General features: G+C 47.9%; 2 protein-coding genes across 5 annotated transcripts in view; both read right to left on the reverse strand.

Annotated features, from left to right (window-relative positions):
• Positions 1–1,728: 1,728 nt before the first annotated feature.
• The window catches only part of LOC129846188 (general transcription factor 3C polypeptide 1-like), a 32,962-nt gene continuing 9,690 nt past the window's right edge, over positions 1,729–25,000 (reverse strand). Inside the window, exons 4-15 of the mRNA XM_055914158.1 lie at positions 21,779–21,875; positions 15,675–15,798; positions 10,748–10,921; positions 10,491–10,606; positions 9,749–10,253; positions 7,067–7,251; positions 6,866–6,957; positions 6,439–6,592; positions 5,412–5,515; positions 4,831–4,964; positions 3,632–3,704; positions 1,729–2,231 (exon numbers count right to left, since the gene is read on the reverse strand). Coding sequence (XP_055770133.1) covers positions 1,751–2,231; positions 3,632–3,704; positions 4,831–4,964; positions 5,412–5,515; positions 6,439–6,592; positions 6,866–6,957; positions 7,067–7,251; positions 9,749–10,253; positions 10,491–10,606; positions 10,748–10,921; positions 15,675–15,798; positions 21,779–21,875 — 2,239 coding nt within the window. The 3' untranslated portion in view covers positions 1,729–1,750. The remainder of the gene's footprint in view (positions 2,232–3,631; positions 3,705–4,830; positions 4,965–5,411; positions 5,516–6,438; positions 6,593–6,865; positions 6,958–7,066; positions 7,252–9,748; positions 10,254–10,490; positions 10,607–10,747; positions 10,922–15,674; positions 15,799–21,778; positions 21,876–25,000) is intronic.
• On the reverse strand, positions 18,523–21,771 carry LOC129846189 (neurogenic locus notch homolog protein 2-like). 4 transcript variants are annotated; one of them, XM_055914160.1, is made up of 2 exons: positions 19,590–21,771; positions 18,523–18,869 (listed from the first exon to the last, which is right to left on the reverse strand). In XM_055914160.1, exons 1-2 carry the CDS (start codon positions 21,717–21,719, stop codon positions 18,609–18,611), a joined length of 2,391 nt encoding a protein of 796 aa, XP_055770135.1. In that variant the 5' UTR covers positions 21,720–21,771; the 3' UTR covers positions 18,523–18,608. The 4 variants fall into 4 exon arrangements, with proteins under 4 accessions (XP_055770135.1, XP_055770136.1, XP_055770138.1 ...); XM_055914161.1 differs by lacking the exon at positions 18,523–18,869 and having other exon boundaries at positions 19,088–20,489; positions 20,640–21,771; XM_055914163.1 differs by lacking the exon at positions 18,523–18,869 and having other exon boundaries at positions 19,088–20,084; positions 20,235–21,771.

The raw sequence follows: 25,000 nt of genomic DNA on the forward strand, positions 1-25,000 counted from the left end.
TGCGGATGCTACCGTGAATGCGGGATGCTACCGTGAATGCGGGATGCTACCGTGAATGCGGGATGCTACCGTGAATGCGGGATGCTACCGTGAATGCGGGATGCTACCGTGAATGCGGGATGCTACCGTGAATGCGGGATGCTACCGTGAATGCGGGATGCTGCCGTGAATGCGGGATGCTGCCGTGAATGCGGGATGCTGCCGTGAATGCGGGATGCTACCGTGAATGCGGATGCTACCGTGAATGCGGATGCTACCGTGAATGCGGGATGCTACCGTGAATGCGGGATGCTACCGTGAATGCGGGATGCTACCGTGAATGCGGATGCTACCGTGAATGCGGGATGCTACCGTGAATGCGGGATGCTACCGTGAATGCGGGATGCTGCCGTGAATGCGGGATGCTGCCGTGAATGCGGGATGCTGCCGTGAATGCGGGATGCTACCGTGAATGCGGATGCTACCGTGAATGCGGATGCTACCGTGAATGCGGATGCTACCGTGAATGCGGGATGCTACCGTGAATGCGGATGCTACCGTGAATGCGGATGCTGCCGTGAATGCGGGATGCTGCCGTGAATGCGGATGCTACCGTGAATGCGGGACGCTGCCGTGAATGCGGGACGCTGCCGTGAATGCGGGATGCTGCCGTGAATGCGGGATGCTGCCGTGAATGCGGGATGCTGCCGTGAATGCGGGATGCTACCGTGAATTACATACTCTAGTACCAACATATATTCTAGTACCAATCACATATTCTAGTACCAATAACAGGGGAGGTTAGCATTAATTCATATATTCTAGTACCAATAACAGGGGAGGTTAGAATTAATTCATATATTCTAGTACCAATAACAGGGGAGGTTAGAATTAATTCACACATTCTAGTACCAATAACAGGGGAGGTTAGCATTCATTCACACATTCTAGTACCAATAACAGGGGAGGTTAGCATTAATTTATATATTCTAGTACCAATAACAGGGGAGGTTAGAATTAATTCACACATTCTAGTACCAATAACAGGGGAGGTTAGCATTCATTCATATATTCTAGTACCAATAACAGGGGAGGTTAGAATTAATTCACACATTCTAGTACCAAAAACAGGGGAGGTTAGCATTAATTCATATATTCTAGTACCAATAACAGGGGAGGTTAGAATTAATTCACACATTCTAGTACCAATAACAGGGGAGGTTAGCATTCATTCACACATTCTAGTACCAATAACAGGGGAGGTTAGCATTAATTCATATATTCTAGTACCAATAACAGGGGAGGTTAGAATTAATTCACACATTCTAGTACCAATAACAGGGGAGGTTAGCATTCATTCATATATTCTAGTACCAATAACAGGGGAGGTTAGAATTAATTCACACATTCTAGTACCAATAACAGGGGAGGTTAGCATTAATTCACATATTCTAGTACCAATAACAGGGGAGGTTAGAATTAATTCACACATTCTAGTACCAATAACAGGGTAGGTTAGCATTCATTCACACATTCTAGTACCAATAACAGGGGAGGTTAGCATTCATTCACACATTCTAGTACCAATAACAGGGGAGGTTAGCATTCATTCACACATTCTAGTACCAATAACAGGGGAGGTTAGCATTAATTCACATATTCTAGTACCAATAACAGGGGAGGTTAGCATTCATTCACATTCTCGTACCAATAACAGGGGAGGTTAGCATTAATTCACATATTCTCGTACCAATAACAAGGGAGGTTAGCATTAATTCAAATATTTCTGTAATGTACCTTTCATGTCAGGGTCGTGTCCGACATCTGTCAGATTGATCCCCTCCTGCCCTTCCTCCGCCAACGATGACATCACTTCCGGGTCAGTGGGCAGGCCTGGCTGGCCCTCTGTGGAGGCGGGGTCACTTACTGCAGCGTTGTCAGTGGGTGGGTTCTGGGTGTCGGGGAGGTCCGAGTTCTGGGTGTCGGGGAGGTCCGAGTTCTGGGGATCGGGGGAGTCTGTGTTTCGGGGGGTTGAGGTGGTGAGGTCTGTGTTTTCAGAGCTAGAAGGATGGGTGTCGTCAGGGTGTGTAGTTTGGGGTTGTGAGGGGTTACCGGGGGTGGTGGGGTAGGTCGTCTGGACACCAGGGTTATCAGTGGGGAGGACGATAGAGCTGGGGGTGTTGTGGAGGTCAGGGGGAGTGGCGGTAGAGGGGGTAGAGGGGTGTCTCAGGGGGTGTCCGTAGACCAGATACCTAGGAACACATTTCATCAATGATAAATATTGATATGGTTTTAACAAGTGTTTCTCTGGCTTCATTAATAATGAACCCCTTACGTTGCCCAGTGTACACTGTGTGGTATGAAATACTACTAACTGAACCTCCTTACGTTGCCCAGTGTACACTGGGTGGTATGAAATACTATTAACTGAACCCCTTACGTTGCCCAGTGTACACTGTGTGGTATGAAATACTATTAACTGAACCCCTTACGTTGCCCAGTGTACACTGGGTGGTATGAAATACTATTAACTGAACCCCTTACGTTACCCAGTGTACACTGTGTGGTATGAAATACTATTAACTAACCCCTTACGTTGCCCAGTGTACACTGTGTGGTATGAAATACTATTAACTGAACCCCTTACGTTGCCCAGTGTACACTGTGTGGTATGAAATACTATTAACTGAACCCCTTACGTTGCCCAGTGTACACTGGGTGGCATGAAATACCATTTTTCCTAGAACAATATATTTAATTTAATTCAAAATAGTTTATCCGACAAAGGGAAAAGTTGCTTGACTGTGGGACTAGTTAGTTTAAGGGTAATACTGGTAATACTGACTGTGGGACTAGTTCGTTTAAGGGTAATACTGGTAATACTGACTGTGGGACTAGTTCGTTTAAGGGTAATACTGACTGTGGGACTAGTTCGTTTAAGGGTAATACTGACTGTGGGACTAGTTCGTTTAAGGGTAATACTGACTGTGGGACTAGTTCGTTTAAGGGTAATACTGACTGTGGGACTAGTTCGTTTAAGGGTAATACTGACTGTGGGACTAGTTCGTTTAAGGGTAATACTGACTGTGGGACTAGTTCGTTTAAGGGTAATACTGACTGTGGGACTAGTTCGTTTAAGGGTAATACTGACTGTGGGACTAGTTCGTTTAAGGGTAATACTGACTGTGGGACTAGTTCGTTTAAGGGTAATACTGACTGTGGGACTAGTTCGTTTAAGGGTAATACTGACTGTGGGACTAGTTCGTTTAAGGGTAATACTGACTGTGGGACTAGTTCGTTTAAGGGTAATACTGACTGTGGGACTAGTTCGTTTAAGGGTAATACTGACTGTGGGACTAGTTCGTTTAAGGGTAATACTGACTGTGGGACTAGTTCGTTTAAGGGTAATACTGACTGTGGGACTAGTTAGTTTAAGGGTAATACTGACTGTGGGACTAGTTAGTTTAAGGGTAATACTGACTGTGGGACTAGTTAGTTTAAGGGTAATACTGACTGTGGGACTAGTTAGTTTAAGGGTAATACTGACTGTGGGACTAGTTAGTTTAAGGGTAATACTGACTGTGGGACTAGTTAGTTTAAGGGTAATACTGACTGTGGGACTAGTTAGTTTAAGGCTAATACTGGTGCGTACCACAAGAAGGTGTGTGTCAGTCTCAGACGTGGCATCTTAGGCTGGTACCCCAAAGACCTGCTGAGACCTGGGACTGGGGGCGGACAGAGAGAGACAGTCAGAGAGAGAGAGAGAGAGAGACAGAGAGAGACGGGGCGGACAGAGAGAGAGGCGGGGGCGGACAGAGAGAGAGGCGGGGGCGGACAGAGAGAGAGGCGGGGGCGGACAGAGAGAGAGGCGGGGGCGGACAGAGAGAGAGGCGGGGGCGGACAGAGAGAGAGGCGGGGGCGGACAGAGAGAGAGGCGGGGGCGGACAGAGAGAGAGGCGGGGGCGGACAGAGAGAGAGGCGGGGGCGGACAGAGAGAGAGGCGGGGGACAGAGAGAGAGGGACAGAGAGAGACGGGGGGAGACAGACGGAGGGAGAGAGACGGGGGAGACATAGACAGAGAGGGGCAGACAGAGGGGCAGACAGAGAGAGAGAGAGAGACAGGGGAAGAGACAGGGGCAGACAGAGAGGGACAGAGAGAGACGGGGGGAGACGGGGGCAGACAGAGAAGGACAGAGAGAGAGAGACAGAGGAAGAGACGGGGGAGACAGAGAGGGACAGAGAGAGACGGGGGCAGACAGAGAGGGACAGAGACAGAGACGGGGGGAGACAGAGAGAGACAGAGAGGGACAGAGAGGGACAGAGAGGGACAGAGACAGAGACGGGGGGAGACAGAGACAGAGAGGGACAGAGAGAGACAGAGAGAGAGACGGGGGAGACAGAGAGAGAGAGACGGGGGCAGACAGAGAGAGAGACAGAGTGAGAGACGGGGGAGACAGAGAGAGAGACAGAGTGAGAGACGGGGGCAGACAGAGAGGGACAGAGAGGGACAGAGACAGAGACGGGGGGAGACAGAGAGAGACGGGGGAGACAGAGGGGGACAGAGAGGGACAGAGACAGAGACGGGGGGAGACAGAGGGACAGAGAGAGACGGGGGAGACAGAGGGACAGAGAGAGACAGAGACAGAGAGAGAGAGAGAGAGTGAGACAGAGAGGGACAGAGAGAGAGAGAGAGAGTGAGACAGAGAGAGACAGAGAGAGGGACAGAGACAGAGAGAGAGAGAGAGAGTGAGACAGAGAGGGACAGAGAGAGACAGAGAGGCTTGTCAGCTACTGAACAGTCATATTCCAGGTAGCAGGGTTACCACCATCTCACACCACACAGAAGTTCACCTATAGAAGGTTTGAAGGTCTTCAGTTGTTTGTCTTTGTCCTCTGTTGTCATATTCTGGGGTTCAGCAGGGACCTCATTTCCCACACTGCTCCTCTCTCTCTCCTTAGCCTTCTCCTCCTCCTGCATTTCATTACTACAGAGAGAGAGAAGGATAGAGAGAAATGAAAGAGAGAGCAGTTATAGAGGAGTCTTTACTCTTAAATCTGTCTGTCAGTGAATCTGTCTGTCAGTGAATCTGTCTGTCAGTGAATCTGTCTGTCAGTGAATCTGTCTGTCAGTGAATCTGTCTGTCAGTGAGTCTGTCTGTCAGTGAGTCTGTCTGTCAGTGAGTCTGTCTGTCAGTGAGTCTGTCTGTCAGTGAGTCTGTCTGTCAGTGAGTCTGTCTGTCAGTGAGTCTGTCTGTCAGTGAGTCTGTCTGTCAGTGTGTCTGTCTGTCAGTGTGTCTGTGCGTCCGTCCGTCCGTCCGTCCATCCATCCGTCCGTCCATCCGTCCGTCTGTCAGTGCGTCCACCCGTCCGTCTGTCAGTGTGTCCGTCTGTCCGTCTGTCAGTGCGTCCGTCTGTTCGTCCGTCCGTCTCACCGTGCAGCAGGGTAGGAGCTGGAGATGCGGAAGCGGACCTGTTCTATAGCCGACTTCACTACAGCATCACTAGGAGAGACAGAGGGGTGGACTATAAACTCCACCTGGAGGAGAGGAGGAGGAGAGGAGGAGGAGGAGGAGACAGGAGGGGAGAGGAGGGGAGAGGAGGGGAGAGGAGAGGAGAGGAGGGGAGAGGAGGGGAGAGGAGAGGAGAGGAGGGGAGAGGAGGGGAGAGGAGAGGAGTGGGGGAGAAGAGGAGAGGAGAGGAGGAGGAGAGGAGAGGAGGAGGAGAGGAGGAGGAGAGGAGGAGGAGAGGAGGAGGAGAGGAGGAGGAGAGGAGAGGAGGAGGAGTGGAGGAGGAGAGGAGAGGAGAGGAGAGGAGAGGAGAGGAGAGGAGGAGGAGAGGAGGAGGAGACAGGAGGGGAGAAGAAGAGAGGAGGAAGAGAGGAAGAGAGAAGAGAGGGGGTGAAGAGGAGGGGAGAGGAGAGGAGAGGAGAGGAGGGGAGAGGAGAGGAGAGGAGAGGAGAGGAGAGGAGAGGAGCAGGAGGAGAGGAGGAGAGGAGCAGGAGGAGAGGAGGAGAGGAGCAGGAGGAGAGGAGGAGAGGAGCAGGAGGAGAGGAGGAGAGGAGCAGGAGGAGAGGAGGAGAGGAAGAGAGGAGGAGAGGAAGAAAGGAAGAGAGGAGGAGAGAGGGAGACAAAATACACAGTTAGAGAAACTAGTTACAAGCTGTAAATGCACGGGTGAATGTCTGTCTGTTTATGTGGGTCCAGTGTGTACATCCAGTGTGTGTCCAGTGTGTCCGTGTCCAGTGTGCAGTGTGTGTGTGTGTGTCCAGTGTGTGTGTGTGTGTGTGTGTGTCCGTGTGTCCAGTGTGTGTGTGCAGTGTGTCCAGTGTGTGTGTGTCCAGTGTGCGTGCAGTGTGTGTGTCCAGTGTGTGTCCAGTGTGTGTGTGTGTGTGTGTGTGTGTGTGTGTCCAGTGTGTGTGTGTGTGTGTGTCCAGTGTGTGTGTGTGCGCAGTGTGTGTACCTTCTTGCTGACTCCGTCCTGTATAACAGTGGTTCTGAACAGTTTGAGCATTCCCTCTTTAGACAGAGATCTGATGAGACGCAGGATAGACTTCTTACAACACTTGGTGATCACACCCTCTAGCTTCTCCTCATCCTGAACCAACCTCTGGATTCTGGAGGGAGACACAGAGGGGGGAGAGAGAGAGGGACAGAGAGAGAGAGAGAGAGAGAGAGAGAGAGACAGAGAGAGAGAGAGACAGAGAGAGAGACAGAGACAGAGAGAGAGACAGAGAGACAGAGAGACAGAGAGAGAGAGAGACAGAGAGAGAGAGAGACAGAGAGAGAGAGGAGGGGGGGATGAGAAGAGCAATATAATCAGATTCAGGATTATTTATATATTGTTTTAAACTACAAATCCCAGTGAGACAGGAAGTGGTGTGACTGACGTGAAGAGGCCCTCTATGATCTTGAGGCTCTGGACAGCTTCCACAATCACGTTCTTCCTCTTCAGCAGGCGGTACGTCTGGCGTTGGTGCTCCTGACCAAACAGAGACGGAGGGAGGAAGAGGAGAGGGATTCAGACAGGGAATTCGTGCACTAGATTTAAAGACATCTTACACCATAATGTTAGAGACACACAGCCTCACCTTCTGACTGGGGATCTCCTCGACGACCGTGACGCTGTTCCCTGCTTGGCTGTTGCCTTCGAACATACTCCCCGTCTGGTCCAATGAAACGTCAGGACAGAATTTTGACTCCTCCTCTGGGCTGAGCGTAGACTCCAGCTCTGGCTCCTGATTGGCTCCACCTTTGGTAGGGGGTGTGGTCTTACCTGAGAGGCAAGTGAACCAAGGTAAAGCAGGGGAATATTCAGGGGCGTGAAACATCACAGATAGAAATAGATCTGATACAATTCCTCAACCTGACAGCCAGACGTCTTCACTTTTTCCACATTATGTTACATCCTTATTGTAAAAATATATTTTTAAAATTCAATCTACCCACAATACCCCATAATGACATCACAATACCCCATAATGACATCACAATACCCCATAATGACATCACAATACCCCATAATGACAAAGCGAAATCCAGTTTTTAGAAATGTAAAAACAGAAATACCGTATTTACATAAGTATTCAGACCCTTTGCTATGACAGTTGAAATTGAGCTCAGGTGCATCCTGTTTCCATTGATCATCCTTGAGATGTTTCTACAACTCGATTGGAGTCCACCTGTGGTAAATTCAATTGATTGGACATTATTTGGAAAGGCACACACCTGTCTATATAAGGTCCCACAGTTGACAGTGAATGTCAGAGCAAAAACCAAGCCATGAGGTCGAAGGAATTGTCCATTGAGCTCCGAGACACGATTGTGTCGAGGCAGAGATCTGGGGAAGGGTACCAAACAATGTCTGCAGCTTTGAAGGTCCCCAACAGCACAGTGGCCTCCATCATTCTTAAATGGAAGAAGTTTGGAGCCACCAAGACTCTTCCTAGAGCTGGCCGCCTGGCCAAACTGAGCAATCGGGGAGAAGGGCCTTGGTCAGGGAGGTGACCAAGAACCCGACGGTCTCTGACAGAGCTCTATAGTTCCTCTGTGGAGATGGGAGAACCTTCCAGAAGGACAACCATCTCTGCAGCACTCCACCATTCAGGCCTTTATGGTAGAGTCGCCAGACAGAAGCCACTCCTCAGTAAAAGGCTCACAACAGCCCGCTTAGAGTTTGCCAAAAAGCACCTAAAGACTCTCAGACCATGAAAAACAAGATTCTCTGGGCTGATGAAACCAAGATTGAACTCTTTGGCCTGAATGCCAAGTGTCACATCTGAAGGAAACCTGGCACCATCCCTAAGGTGAAGCATGGTGGTGGCAGCATCATGTTGTGGGGGTGTTTTCCAGCGTCAGGGAGACTAGTCAGGATCAAAGCAAAGATGAGCGGAGCTGTGGGGATGCTGTGGGGGTGTTTTCCAGCGTCAGGGAGACTAGTCAGGATCAAAGCAAAGATGAGCGGAGCTGTGGGGATGCTGTGGGGGTGTTTTCCAGCGTCAGGGAGACTAGTCAGGATCAAAGCAAAGATGAGCGGAGCTGTGGGGATGCTGTGGGGGTGTTTTCCAGCGTCAGGGAGACTAGTCAGGATCAAAGCAAAGATGAGCGGAGCTGTGGGGATGCTCTGGGGGTGTTTTTCAGCGTCAGGGAGACTAGTCAGGATCAAAGCAAAGATGAGCGGAGCTGTGGGGATGTTTTTCAGCGTCAGGGAGACTAGTCAGGATCAAAGCAAAGATGAGCGGAGCTGTGGGGATGTTTTTCAGCGTCAGGGAGACTAGTCAGGATCAAAGCAAAGGTGAGCGGAGCTGTGGGGATGCTGTGGGGGTGTTTTCCAGCGTCAGGGAGACTAGTCAGGATCGAGGGAAAGATGAACAGAACAAGGAACCCAGAGATCCTTGATGAAAACCTGCTCCAGAGCCTCAGACTGGGACGAAGGTTCACCTTCTAACAGGACAACGCAGGAGTAGGTTCAGGACAAGTCTCTGAATGTCCTTGAGTGGCCCAGCTATAGCCCGGACTTGAACCCGATCGAACATCTCTGGAGAGACCTGAAAATATCTGTGTAGCGACGCTCCCCATCCAACCTGACAGAGATTGAGAGGATCTGCAGAGAAGAATGGGGGAAACACCCCAAATACAGGTGTGCCAAACTTATAGCATCATACCCAAGAAGACTTGAGGCTGTAATCGCTACCAAAGTACTGAGTAAAGGGTCTGAATTCTTATGTAAATGTGAGATTTTTTTAATTTTTTTATTTTTATACTTTTGCAGAAATGTCTAAATACCTGTTTTTGCTTTGTCATTCTGGAGTGTTGTGTGTAGACTGATGAGGGATTTTTTATTTATTTTTTATTATTTTAGAATAAGGCTGTAAAATGCAGGAAAAGTGAAGGGGTCTGAATACTTTCCAAATGCAGTGTAAATGGAGATGAAATCTTAAGTGAGCATTGGTTAGATTGAACCCCTACAGGATGCTAAGGTGTAGGGAAATGGGTGTTAGGGTGATGAGGTACCAGGAAGTAGAGTTCGGTCAGTATTTAAGGTGTTGGGTACTTACTCGTGATGGGTGTAGAGTGATGAGGTACTAGGAAGTAGAGTTAGGTCAGTATTTAAGGTGTTGGGTACTTACTCGTGATGGGTGTAGAGTGATGAGGTACCAGGAAGTAGATTTAGGTCAGTATTTAAGGTGTTGGGTACTTACTCGTGATGGGTGTAGAGTGATGAGGTACCAGGAAGTAGAGTTAGGTCAGTATTTAAGGTGTTGGGTACTTACTCGTGATGGGTGTAGAGTGATGAGGTACCAGGAAGTTGAGTTTGGACTGCTTCAGGAGAGACATCTTGCCCACTTTCTTTTCTTTTGCATTTTTCTTCTTCGCTCCCTTCTTCCCTTTCTTCTTGACTTCCCAGTCTTTGTCTTCCTCATCCCTCTCTCTCTCCTCCTCCTCCTCTCCCTCAGTGTCTCCCAGAGGTTCCAGAAGCGATGGGGTTTTTGGGGTAGGCCGAGTCTTTGGGGTAGCTGGTGTTTTTGGGGTAGGCCGAGTCTTTGGGGTAGCTGGTGTTTTTGGGGTAGGCCGAGTCTTTGGGGTAGCTGGTGTTTTTGGGGTGGCCTGTGCTGGGGTTTTGGGGACCCCCTCTCCTTCCCCTCCTCCCCCTCCAGCGCGAAGCCTGTCTGATCGCTCCTGCTCTTTAACTAGATGTTGAAGCAGATCGGACTCATCTACATGCATATGGCCGAGGTACTTAGTGGTCCTCTGACGACCCTCGTCTTCCATGAACCCCTGAGGGACGGACGGGCACACGGGAACACACACACAATTGTCCCATTTCATATTTATTTATTTTTTAAACATGGGAAATTTTACATATACACGGCAAACAGACATAGCTCAATAAGCTTTGACATGACGACAGAAAAATGACAGATCAATGATGATCTATGACAAAACAATGGTGACATCACAGTAGATGACATTTCTATGAATATATTTATTGAATGTGTATACACAGACTTTTACCTTGATCATGTCTGTCCTCTCCAGCAGTCGGCAGATCATACGAGACTCCAGATTGCCGATGCACATCCTCGCACGCAGTGCACTCTGAGAGATGCCCTTGGTCCCGCAGGACACGACTAGATCAGCCAATCACAAAGCAGAGAGTAAGACATTCAAACAATCACAAATGGAAATGTTTCCTTGCCTTAAAAAAAAGGAAAATACCTATTTCTACACCAATATTTTGGCCAATAAGAAAAGAGCAAACCAGAACGTACTGATCCCATAGGCCTGTGAGAGCAAGTCTCTCTCCATGATCCGCCCCTCTGTGGGGACGGTCTTCCTATTTGCTCCTCCCCCATCATCGTCGTCGTTATCATCGTCATCCTCGACCACCTCCTTCCTCACGTAGGGTTTGATTAGCTTCAGACAGCGAGCCACTACCTTGGTGCCTAGAGGAGAGGAGACGAGGGGTTAGGGAACAAGGCGGCCTCAGTGAGGACAAGGAGAGTAAGGAAGGGGGAGTTAGTGAGGAAGGGAACAGGGTGTCAGACAGAACAAAGGGCGTAGTGTATAGGGCTTAGTGTATAGGGCATAGTGTATAGGGCATAGTGTATAGGAGAACCAGCCATCACACTGGGTGATTATATCTGAGTTAGTGTCTAGGAGAACCAGCCATCAGACTGGGTGATTATATCTGAGTTAGTGTATAGGAGAACCAGCCATCAGACTGGGTGATTATATCTGAGGTAGTGTCTAGGAGAACCAGCCATCAGACTGGGTGATTATATCTGAGTTAGTGTCTAGGAGAACCAGCCATCAGACTGGGTGATTATATCTGAGTTAGTGTCTAGGAGAACCAGCCGTCAGACTGGGTGATTATATCTGAGTTAGTGTCTAGGAGAACCAGCCGTCAGACTGGGTGATTATATCTGAGTTAGTGTCTAGGAGAACCAGCCATCACACTGGGTGATTATATCTGAGTTAGTGTCTAGGAGAACCAGCCATCACACTGGGTGATTATATCTGAGTTAGTGTCTAGGAGAACCAGCCACCAGACTGGGTGATTATATCTGAGTTAGTGTCTAGGAGAACCAGCCACCAGACTGGGTGATTATATCTGAGTTAGTGTCTAGGAGAACCAGCCGTCAGACTGGGTGATTATATCTGAGTTAGTGTCTAGGAGAACCAGCCTTCAGACTGGGTGATTATATCTGAGTTAGTGTCTAGGAGAACCAGCCATCAGACTGGGTGATTATATCTGAGTTAGTGTCTAGGAGAACCAGCCGTCAGACTGGGTGATTATATCTGTCCTGTTTCACATGTACAAGTTAGTATTAATACACGTGATAATTTTATTATTATTAATTTACACATCCCAACTCCCCAAAACACCCTCATAGGATCTCGGCCAGGGTCACAGGGCCCTACTGTAGGGTTGAGGTAGTGAGGTAGTGTGTAGGGTACATACCTCTCCTGGTGTCACAGGGTCCTACTGTAGGGTTGAGGTAGTGAGGTAGTGTGTAGGGTACATACCTCTCCTGGTGTCACAGGGTCCTACTGTAGGTTTGAGGTAGTGAGGTAGTGAGGTAGTGTGTAGGGTACATACCTCTCCTGGTGTCACAGGGGCCTCCTGTAGGGTTGAGGTAGTGAGGTAGTGTGTAGGGTACATACCTCTCCTGGTGTCACAGGGTCCTACTGTAGGGTTGAGGTAGTGAGGTAGTGAGGTAGTGTGTAGGGTACATACCTCTCCTGGTGTCACAGGATCGTACTGTAGGGTTGAGGTAGTGAGGTAGTGAGGTAGTGTGTAGGGTACATACCTCTCCTGGTGTCACAGGGGCCTACTGTAGGGTTGAGGTAGTGAGGTAGTGTGTAGGGTACATACCTCTCCTGGTGTCACAGGGCCCTACTGTAGGGTTGAGGTAGTGAGGTAGTGTGTAGGGTACATACCTCTCCTGGTATCACAGGGGTCGACTGTAGGGTTGAGGTAGTGAGGTAGTGTGTAGGGTACATACCTCTCCTGGTGTCACAGGGCCCTACTGTAGGGTTGAGGTAGTGAGGTAGTGAGGTAGTGTGTAGGGTACATACCTCTCCTGGTATCACAGGGTCCTACTGTAGGGTTGAGGCAGTGAGGTAGTGTGTAGGGTACATACCTCTCCTGGTGTCACAGGGCCCTACTGTAGGGTTGAGGTAGTGAGGTAGTGTGTAGGGTACATACCTCTCCTGGTGTCACAGGGCCCTACTGTAGGGTTGAGGTAGTGAGGTAGTGTGTAGGGTACATACCTCTCCTGGTGTCACAGGGCCCTACTGTAGGGTTGAGGTAGTGAGGTAGTGTGTAGGGTACATACCTCTCCTGGTGTCACTGGGCCCTACTGTAGGGTTGAGGTAGTGAGGTAGTGAGGTAGTGTGTAGGGTACATACCTCTCCTGGTGTCACATGGTCCTACTGTAGGGTTGAGGTAGTGAGGTAGTGAGGTAGTGTGTAGGGTACATACCTCTCCTGGTGTCACATGGTCCTACTGTAGGGTTGAGGTAGTGAGGTAGTGTGTAGGGTACATACCTCTCCTGGTATCACAGGGTCCTACTGTAGGGTTGAGGTAGTGAGGTAGTGTGTAGGGTACATACCTCTCCTGGTGTCACAGGGTCCTACTGTAGGGTTGAGGTAGTGAGGTAGTGAGGTAGTGTGTAGGGTACATACCTCTCCTGGTGTCACAGGGTCCTACTGTAGGGTTGAGGTAGTGAGGTAGTGTGTAGGGTACATACCTCTCCTGGTGTCACATGGTCCTACTGTAGGGTTGAGGTAGTGAGGTAGTGAGGTAGTGTGTAGGGTACATACCTCTCCTGGTGTCACAGGGTCCTACTGTAGGGTTGAGGTAGTGAGGTAGTGTGTAGGGTACATACCTCTCCTGGTGTCACAGGGTCCTACTGTAGGGTTGAGGTAGTGAGGTAGTGTGTAGGGTACATACCTCTCCTGGTGTCACAGGGTCCTACTGTAGGGTTGAGGTAGTGAGGTAGTGTGTAGGGTACATACCTCTCCTGGTGTCACAGGGTCCTACTGTAGGGTTGAGGTAGTGAGGTAGTGAGGTAGTGTGTAGGGTACATACCTCTCCTGGTGTCACAGGGTCCTACTGTAGGGTTGAGGTAGTGAGGTAGTGTGTAGGGTACATACCTCTCCTGGTGTCACAGGGTCCTACTGTAGGGTTGAGGTAGTGAGGTAGTGTGTAGGGTACATACCTCTCCTGGTGTCACAGGGTCCTACTGTAGGGTTGAGGTAGTGAGGTAGTGAGGTAGTGTGTAGGGTACATACCTCTCCTGGTGTCACAAGGTCCTACTGTAGGGTTGAGGTAGTGAGGTAGTGAGGTAGTGTGTAGGGTACATACCTCTCCTGGTGTCACAGGGTCCTACTGTAGGGTTGAGGTAGTGAGGTAGTGAGGTAGTGTGTAGGGTACATACCTCTCCTGGTGTCACAGGGTCCTACTGTAGGGTTGAGGTAGTGAGGTAGTGAGGTAGTGTGTAGGGTACATACCTCTCCTGGTGTCACAAGGTCCTACTGTAGGGTTGAGGTAGTGAGGTAGTGAGGTAGTGTGTAGGGTACATACCTCTCCTGGTGTCACAGGGTCCTACTGTAGGGTTGAGGTAGTGAGGTAGTGAGGTAGTGTGTAGGGTACATACCTCTCCTGGTGTCACAAGGTCCTACTGTAGGGTTGAGGTAGTGAGGTAGTGAGGTAGTGTGTAGGGTACATACCTCTCCTGGTGTCACAAGGTCCTACTGTAGGGTTGAGGTAATGAGGTAGTGTGTAGGGTACATACCTCTCCTGGTGTCACAGGGCCCTACTGTAGGGTTGAGGTAGTGAGGTAGCGAGGTAGCGTGTAGGGTACATACCTCTCCTGGTGTCACAGGGCCCTACTGTAGGGTTGAGGTAGTGAGGTAGTGTGTAGGGTACATACCTCTCCTGGTGTCACAGGGTCCTACTGTAGGGTTGAGGCAGTGAGGTAGTGAGGTAGTGTGTAGGGTACATACCTCTCCTGGTGTCACAGGGTCCTACTGTAGGGTTGAGGCAGTGAGGTAGTGAGGTAGTGTGTAGGGTACATACCTCTCCTGGTGTCACAGGGTCCTACTGTAGGGTTGAGGTAGTGAGGTAGTGTGTAGGGTACATACCTCTCCTGGTATCACAGGGTCCTACTGTAGGGTTGAGGTAGTGAGGTAGTGAGGTAGTGTGTAGGGTACATACCTCTCCTGGTGTCACAGGGCCCTACTGTAGGGTTGAGGTAGTGAGGTAGTGTGTAGGGTACATACCTCTCCTGGTGTCTCAAGGTCCTACTGTAGGGTAGAGGTAGTGAGGTAGTGAGGTAGTGTGTAGGGTACATACCTCTCCTGGTGTCACATGGTCCTACTGTAGGGTTGAGGTAGTGAGGTAGTGTGTAGGGTACATACCTCTCCTGGTATCACATGGTCCTACTGTAGGGTTGAGGTAGTGAGGTAGTGAGGTAGTGTGTAGGGTACATACCTCTCCTGGTGTCACATGGTCCTACTGTAGGGTTGAGGTAGTGAGGTAGTGAGGTAGTGTGTAGGGTACATACCTCTCCTGGTGTCACATGGTCCTACTGTAGGGTTGAGGTAGTGAGGTAGTGAGGTAGTGTGTAGGGTACATACCTCTCCTGGTGTCACAAGGTCCTACTGTAGGGTTGAGGTAATGAGGTAGTGTGTAGGGTACATACCTCTCCTGGTGTCTCAAGGTCCTACTGTAGGGTAGAGGTAGTGAGGTAGTGAGGTAGTGTGTAGGGTACATACCTCTCCTGGTGTCACATGGTCCTACTGTAGGGTTGAGGTAGTGAGGTAGTGTGTAGGGTACATACCTCTCCTGGTATCACATGGTCCTACTGTAGGGTTGAGGTAGTGAGGTAGTGAGGTAGTGTGTAGGGTACATACCTCTCCTGGTGTCACATGGTCCTACTGTAGGGTTGAGGTAGTGAGGTAGTGAGGTAGTGTGTAGGGTACATACCTCTCCTGGTGTCACATGGTCCTACTGTAGGGTTGAGGTAGTGAGGTAGTGTGTAGGGTACATACCTCTCCTGGTGTCACATGGTCCTACTGTAGGGTTGAGGTAGTGAGGTAGTGAGGTAGTGTGTAGGGTACATACCTCTCCTGGTGTCACAGGGTCCTACTGTAGGGTTGAGGTAGTGAGGTAGTGTGTAGGGTACATACCTCTCCTGGTGTCACATGGTCCTACTGTAGGGTTGAGGTGTTCAACAGGTTTAATGACCACTTGGACCAGTTTGGCGGCTTGCATGTACTGATACATACGCTTGAAGGTCTTCTCACTGATACTCTGCAGAGAGAAAACACACTGCCCTGGTACACACTCTCTAACCACACACTGTCCTGATACACACTCTCTAACCTCACACTGTCCTGATACACACTCTCTAACCACACACTGTCCTGATACACACTCTCTAACCACACACTGTCCTGATACACACTCTCTAACCTCACACTGTCCCGATACACACTCTCTAACCACACACTGTCCTGATACACACTCTCTAACCTCACACTGTCCTGATACACACTCTCTAACCCCACACTCTCTAACCTCACACTCTCCTGATACACACTCTCTAACCCCACACTCTCTAACCTCACACTCTCTAACCTCACACTGTCCTGATACACACTCTCTAACCCCACACTCTCTAACCTCACACTCTCTAACCCCACACTGTCCTGATACACACTCTCTAACCTCACACTGTCCTGATACACACTCTCTAACCTCACACTCTCTAACCTCACACTGCCCTGATATACACTCTCTAACCACACACTGTCCTGATACACACTCTCTAACCTCACACTCTCTAACCTCACACTGTCCTGATACACACTCTCTAACCTCACACTGTCCTGATACACACTCTCTAACCTCACACTGTCCTGATACACACTCTCTAACCACACACTGTCCTGATACACACTCTCTAACCACACACTGTCCTGATACACACTCTCTAACCTCACACTGTCCTGATACACACTCTCTAACCTCACACTGTCCTGATACACACTCTCTAACCTCACACTGCCCTGATATACACTCTCTAACCACACACTGTCCTGATACACACTCTCTAACCTCACACTGTCCTGATACACACTCTCTAACCACACACTGTCCCGATACACACTCTCTAACCTCACACTCTCTAACCTCACACTGTCCTGATACACACTCTCTAACCTCACACTGTCCTGATACACACTCTCTAACCACACACTCTCTAACCCCACACTGTCCTGATACACACTCTCTAACCACACACTGTCCTGATACACACTCTCTAACCTCACACTGCCCTGATACACACTCTCTAACCTCACACTGTCCTGATACACACTCTCTAACCACACACTGTCCTGATACACACTCTCTAACCACACACTGTCCTGATACACACTCTCTAACCACACACTGTCCTGATACACACTCTCTAACCTCACACTGCCCTGATACACACTCTCTAACCTCACACTGTCCTGATACACACTCTCTAACCCCACACTGTCCTGATACACACTCTCTAACCTCACACTCTCTAACCCCACACTGTCCTGATACACACTCTCTAACCACACACTGTCCTGATACACACTCTCTAACCACACACTCTCTAACCACACACTGTCCTGATACACACTCTCTAACCACACACTGTCCCGATACACACTCTCTAACCTCACACTGTCCCGATACACACTCTATAACCACACACTGTCCTGATACACACTCTCTAACCTCACACTGTCCTGATACACACTCTCTAACCCCACACTGTCCTGATACACACTCTCTAACCACACACTGTCCTGATACACACTCTCTAACCACACACTGTCCTGATACACACTCTCTAACCACACACTCTCTAACCACACACTGTCCTGATACACACTCTCTAACCACACACTGTCCCGATACACACTCTCTAACCACACACTCTCTAACCTCACACTGTCCTGATACACACTCTCTAACCTCACACTCTCTAACCCCACACTGTCCCGATACACACTCTCTAACCTCACACTGTCCTGATACACACTCTCTAACCTCACACTGTCCTGATACACACTCTCTAACCTCACACTGTCCTGATACACACTCTCTAACCACACACTGTCCTGATACACACTCTCTAACCTCACACTGTCCTGATACACACTCTCTAACCACACACTGTCCTGATACACACTCTCTAACCACACACTGTCCTGATACACACTCTCTAACCACACACTGTCCTGATACACACTCTCTAACCCCACACTGTCCTGATACACACTCTCTAACCTCACACTGTCCTGATACACACTCTCTAACCTCACACTCTCCTGATACACACTCTCTAACCCCACACTGTCCTGATACACACTCTCTAACCTCACACTGTCCTGATACACACTCTCTAACCACACACTGTCCTGATACACACTCTCTAACCTCACACTGTCCTGATACACACTCTCTAACCACACACTGTCCTGATACACACTCTATAACCACACACTCTCTAACCTCACACTGTCCTGATACACACTCTCTAACCTCACACTGTCCTGATACACACTCTCTAACCACACACTGTCCTGATACACACTCTCTAACCTCACACTCTCTAACCCCACACTGTCCTGATACACACTCTCTAACCCCACACTGTCCTGATAAACACTCTCTAACCTCACACTGTCCTGATACACACTCTCTAACCTCACACTGTCCTGATACACACTCTCTAACCTCACACTGTCCTGATAAACACTCTCTAACCTCACACTGTCCTGATACACACTCTCTAACCACACACTGTCCTGATACACACTCTCTAACCACACTGTCCTGATACACACTCTCTAACCTCACACTGCCCTGATACACACTCTCTAACCTCACACTGTCCCGATACACACTCTCTAACCCCACACTGTCCTGATACACACTCTCTAACCTCACACTGTCCTGATACACACTCTCTAACCACACACTCTCTAACCACACACTGTCCTGATACACACTCTCTAACCACACACTCTCTAACCTCACACTGTCCTGATACACACTCTCTAACCTCACACTGTCTAAACCACACACTGTCCTGATACACACTCTCTAACCACACACTGTCCTGATACACACTCTCTAACCCCACACTGTCCTGATACACACTCTCTAACCTCACACTGTCCTGATACACACTCTCTAACCTCACACTGTCCTGATACACACTCTCTAACCTCACACTGTCCTGATACACACTCTCTAACCACACACTCTCTAACCTCACACTGTCCTGATACACACTCTCTAACCACACACTGTCCTGATACACACTCTCTAACCTCACACTGTCCTGATATACACTCTCTAACCTCACACTGTCCCGATACACACTCTCTAACCTCACACTGTCCCGATACACACTCTCTAACCTCACACTGTCCTGATACACACTCTCTAACCTCACACTCTCTAACCTCACACTGTCCTGATACACACTCTCTAACCTCACACTCTCTAACCTCACACTCTCTAACCACACACTGTCCTGATACACACTCTCTAACCCCACACTGTCCTGATACACACTCTCTAACCCCACACTGTCCTGATACACACTCTCTAACCTCACACTGTCCTGATACACACTCTCTAACCTATAACTGTCCTGATACACACTCTCTAACCTCACACTGTCCTGATACACACTCTCTAACCACACACTCTCTAACCTCACACTCTCTAACCTCACACTCTCTAACCTCACACTCTCTAACCCCACACTGTCCTGATACACACTCTCTAACCTCACACTGTCCTGATACACACTCTCTAACCACACACTGTCCTGATACACACTCTCTAACCTCACACTCTCTAACCTCACACTGTCCTGATACACACTCTCTAACCTCACACTCTCTAACCTCACACTGTCCTGATACACACTCTCTAACCTCACACTCTCTAACCTCACACTGTCCTGATACACACTCTCTAACCACACACTCTCTAACCTCACACTGTCCTGATACACACTCTCTAACCTCACACTCTCTAACCTCACACTGTCCTGATACACACTCTCTAACCTCACACTGTCCTGATACACACTCTCTAACCTCACACTCTCTAACCTCACACTGTCCTGATACACACTCTCTAACCTCACACTCTCTAACCTCACACTGTCCTGATACACACTCTCTAACCACACACTCTCTAACCTCACACTGTCCTGATACACACTCTCTAACCTCACACTGTCCTGATACACACTCTCTAACCACACACTCTCTAACCTCACACTGCCCTGATATACACTCTCTAACCACACACTGTCCTGATACACACTCTCTAACCTCACACTGTCCTGATACACACTCTCTAACCTCACACTGTCCTGATACACACTCTCTAACCACACACTGTCCTGATACACACTCTCTAACCACACACTGTCCTGATACACACTCTCTAACCACACACTCTCTAACCACACACTGTCCTGATACACACTCTCTAACCTCACACTGTCCTGATACACACTCTCTAACCTCACACTGTCCTGATACACACTCTCTAACCACACACTGTCCTGATACACACTCTCTAACCACACACTGTCCTGATACACACTCTCTAACCACACACTCTCTAACCTCACACTGTCCTGATACACACTCTCTAACCACACACTCTCTAACCTCACACTGTCCTGATACACACTCTCTAACCTCACACTGTCCTGATACACACTCTCTAACCTCACACTCTCTAACCCCACACTGTCCTGATACACACTCTCTAACCTCACACTGTCCTGATACACACTCTCTAACCTCACACTGTCCTGATACACACTCTCTAACCTCACACTCTCTAACCCCACACTGTCCTGATACACACTCTCTAACCACACACTCTCTAACCACACACTGTCCTGATACACACTCTCTAACCTCACACTGTCCTGATACACACTCTCTAACCACACACTGTCCTGATACACACTCTCTAACCACACACTGTCCTGATACACACTCTCTAACCACACACTCTCTAACCTCACACTGTCCTGATACACACTCTCTAACCACACACTCTCTAACCTCACACTGTCCTGATACACACTCTCTAACCTCACACTGTCCTGATACACACTCTCTAACCTCACACTGTCCTGATACACACTCTCTAACCTCACACTCTCTAACCCCACACTGTCCTGATACACACTCTCTAACCTCACACTGTCCTGATACACACTCTCTAACCTCACACTGTCCTGATACACACTCTCTAACCTCACACTCTCTAACCCCACACTGTCCTGATACACACTCTCTAACCACACACTCTCTAACCTCACACTGTCCTGATACACACTCTCTAACCTCACACTGTCCTGATACACACTCTCTAACCTCACACTGTCCTGATACACACTCTCTAACCTCACACTCTCTAACCACACACTGTCCTGATACACACTCTCTAACCTCACACTGTCCTGATACACACTCTCTAACCACACACTGTCCTGATACACACTCTATAACCACACACTGTCCTGATACACACTCTCTAACCACACACTGTCCTGATACACACTCTATAACCACACACTGTCCTGATACACACTCTCTAACCTCACACTCTCTAACCACACACTGTCCTGATACACACTCTCTAACCACACACTCTCTAACCTCACACTGTCCTGATACACACTCTCTAACCACACACTGTCCTGATACACACTGTCCTGATACACACTCTCTAACCTCACACTGTCCTGATACACACTCTCTAACCACACACTCTCTAACCTCACACTGTCCTGATACACACTCTCTAACCTCACACTGTCCTGATACACACTCTCTAACCTCACACTGTCCTGATACACACTCTCTAACCACACACTGTCCTGATACACACTGTCCTGATACACACTCTCTAACCTCACACTGTCCTGATACACACTCTCTAACCACACACTCTCTAACCTCACACTGTCCTGATACACACTCTCTAACCTCACACTGTCCTGATACACACTCTCTAACCACACACTGTCCTGATACACACTCTCTAACCACACACTGTCCTGATACACACTCTCTAACCTCACACTGCCTGTCCTGATACACACTCTTTAACCACACACTGCCTGTCCTGGTACACATGCATACAAGGTCCGCACAACAATGCACTGTTGACTGGAACACACACACGGAGGTCTCACCAGTTGGTCTCGTAGTGTGATCATGGAGGCTATGTGGTTGGGCGCCTCTGACAGGAGGTTAGAGGTCAACTCCATCAGGATATCATACTTACTGCGCCTGGAGAGACAGAGAGAGACCCAACCAAATCATGAGAAAACAAAAAGATAATTACTTGACACATTGGAAAGAATTAACAAAAAAAAAAAGAGCAAACTAGAATGCTATTTGTCCCCTAAACAGAGAGTACACCGTGGCAGAATACCTGACCACTGTGACTGACCCAAACTTAAGGAAAGCTTTGACTATGTACAGACTCAGTGAGCATAGCCTTGCTATTGAGAAAGGCTGCCGTAGGCAGACATGGCTCTCAAGAGAAGACAGGCTATGTGCACACTGCCCACAAAATGAGGTGGAAACTGAGCTGCACTTTCTAACCTCCTGCCAAATGTATTACCATATTAGAGACACATATTTCCCTCAGATTACACAGACCCACAAAGAATTCGAAAACAAATCCAATATTTATAAACTTCCATATCTACTGGGTGAAATACCACAGTGTGACATCACAGCAGCAAGATGTGTGACCTGTTGCCACAAGAAAAGGGCAACCAGTGAAGAACAAACACCATTGTAAATACTAGAGGTTGGAATGGCCGATTAATTAGGGCCGATTTCAAGTTTTCATAACAATCGGAAATCGTTTTTTTTGGACACCGATTTGGCCGTTTTTATTTTTTTACACCTTTTTTAACGAGGCAAGTCAGTTAAGAACACATTCTTATTTTCAATGACGGCCTACCGGGGAACGGTGGGTTAACTGCCTTGTTCAGGGGCAGAACGACAGATTTTTACCTTGTCAGCTCGGGGATTCAATCTTGCAACCTTACGGTTACTAGTCCAACTCTCTAACCACCTGCCATACATTGCACTCCACGAGGAGCCCGCCTGTTACGCGAATGCAGTAAGAAGCCAAGGTAAGTTGCTAGCTAGCATTAAACTTATCTTATAAAAAACAATCAATCATAACCACTAGTTAACTACACATGGTTGATGATATTACTAGGTATTATCTAGGTTGTCCTGCGTATAATCTGACTGAGCATACAAGTATCTAAGTTTCTTAACATTATCACTAGTTAACTACACATGGTTGATGATATTACTAGTTTATCTAGCGTGTCCTGCATTGCTTATAATCGATGCAGTGCGCATTTGCAAAAAAGGACTGTCGTTGATCCAACGTGTACCTAACCATAAACATCAATGCCTTTCTTAAAATCAATACACAGAAGTATATATTTTAAAACCTGCATATTTAGCTAAATGAAATCCAAGTTAGCAGGCAATATTAACCAGGTGAAATTGTGTCACTTCTCTTGCGTTCATTGCACGCAAAGTCAGGGTATATGCAACAGTTTGGGCCACCCGGCCCGTTGCGAACTAATTTGCCAGAATTTTACGTAGTTATGACATAACATTGAAGGTTGTGCAATGTAACAGGAATATTTAGACTTATGCATGCCACCCGTTAGATAAAATACGGAACGGTTCCTTATTTCACTGAAAGAATAAACGTTTTGTTTGAGATGATAGTTTCCGGATTCGACCATATTAATGACCCGAGGCTCGTATTTCTGTGTGTTATTATGTTATAACTAAGTCTATGATTTGATAGAGCAGTATGACTGAGCGATGGTAGGCACCAACAGGCTCGTAAGCATTCATTCAAACAGCACTTTCGTGCGTTTTGCCATCAGCTCTTCGCTGTGCTTCAAGCATTGAGCTGTTTATGACTTCAAGCCTATCAACTCCCGAGGTTAGGCTGGTGTAACAGATGTGAAATGGCTAGCTAGTTAGCTGGGTGCGCGCTAATAGCGTTTCAAACGTCACTCGCTCGGAGCCTTTGCAGTAGTTGTTCCCCTTGCTCTGCATGGGTAACGCTGCTTCGAGGGTGGCTATTGCCGATGTGTTCCTGGTTCGAGCCCAGGTAGCGGCGAGGAGAGGGATGGAAGCTATACTGTTACACTGGCAATACTATAAGAACATCCAATTGTCAAAGGTATATGAAATACAAATGGTATAGAGAAAAAGTCCTAGAATTCCTATAGTAACTACAACCTAAAACTTCTTACCTGGGAATATTGACGACTCATGTTAAAAGGAACCACCAGCTTTCATATGTTCTCATGTTCTGAGCAAGGAACTTAAACGTTAGCTTTTTTACATGGCACATATTGCACTTTTACTTTCTTCTCCAACACTTTTTTTGCATTATTTAAACCAAATTGAACATGTTTCATTATTTATTTGAGACTAAATTGATTTTATTGATGTATTATATTAAATTAAAATAAGTGTTCATTCAGTATTGTTGTAATTGTCATTATTACAAATAAATCCTTTTTTTTCTTATATAAAATCGGCTTTTTTGGTCCTCCAATAATCGGTATCGGCGTTGAAAAATCATAATCGGTCGACCTCTAGTAAATACAACCCATATTTATGTTTATTTATTTTCCCTTTCGTACTTAAAGCATTTGTACATCATTACAACACTGTATATATATATATATATATACACCTCCATGCTTCATATATATATATACACAGTGGGGAGAACAAGTATTTGATACACTGCCGATTTTGCAGGTTTTCCTACTTACAAAGCATGTAGAGGTCTGTAATTTTTATCATAGGTACACTTCAACTTTGAGAGACGGAATCTAAAACAAAAATCCCGAAAATCACATTGTATGATTTTTAAGTAATTAATTTGCATTTTATTGCATGACATAAGTATTTGATACATCAGAAAAGCAGAACTTAATATTTGGTACAGAAACCTTTGTTTGCAATTACAGAGATCATATGTTTCCTGTAGTTCTTGACCAGGTTTGCACACACTGCAGCAGGGATTTTGGCCCACTCCTCCATACAGACCTTCTCCAGATCCTTCAGGTTTCGGGGCTGTCGCTGGGCAATACGGACTTTCAGCTCCTTCCAAAGACTTTCTATTGGGTTCAGGTCTGGAGACTGGCTAGGCCACTCCAGGACCTTGAGATGCTTCTCACGGAGCCACTCCTTAGTTGCCCTGGCTGTGTGTTTCAGGTCGTTGTCATGCTGGAAGACCCAGCCACGACCCATCTTCAATGCTCTTACTGAGGGAAGGAGGTTGTTGGCCAAGATCTCGCGATACATGGCCCCATCCATCCTCCCCTCAATACGGTGCAGTCGTCCTG

This window comes from Salvelinus fontinalis, unplaced genomic scaffold, assembly GCF_029448725.1.
Source record: "Salvelinus fontinalis isolate EN_2023a unplaced genomic scaffold, ASM2944872v1 scaffold_0474, whole genome shotgun sequence".
Classification (NCBI taxonomy): domain Eukaryota; kingdom Metazoa; phylum Chordata; class Actinopteri; order Salmoniformes; family Salmonidae; genus Salvelinus; species Salvelinus fontinalis.

Coding starts and splice junctions, on each gene's coding strand:
- LOC129846189 (XM_055914159.1), bottom strand. CDS start 21,719: ATGTGTACCAGGACAGGCAGTGTGTGGTTAAAGAGTGTGTATCAGGAC. Junction 19,620..19,754: donor GTGTATCAGGACAGTGTGAG/GTTAGAGAGTGT, acceptor GGACAGTGTGAG/GTTAGAGAGTGTGTATCAGG.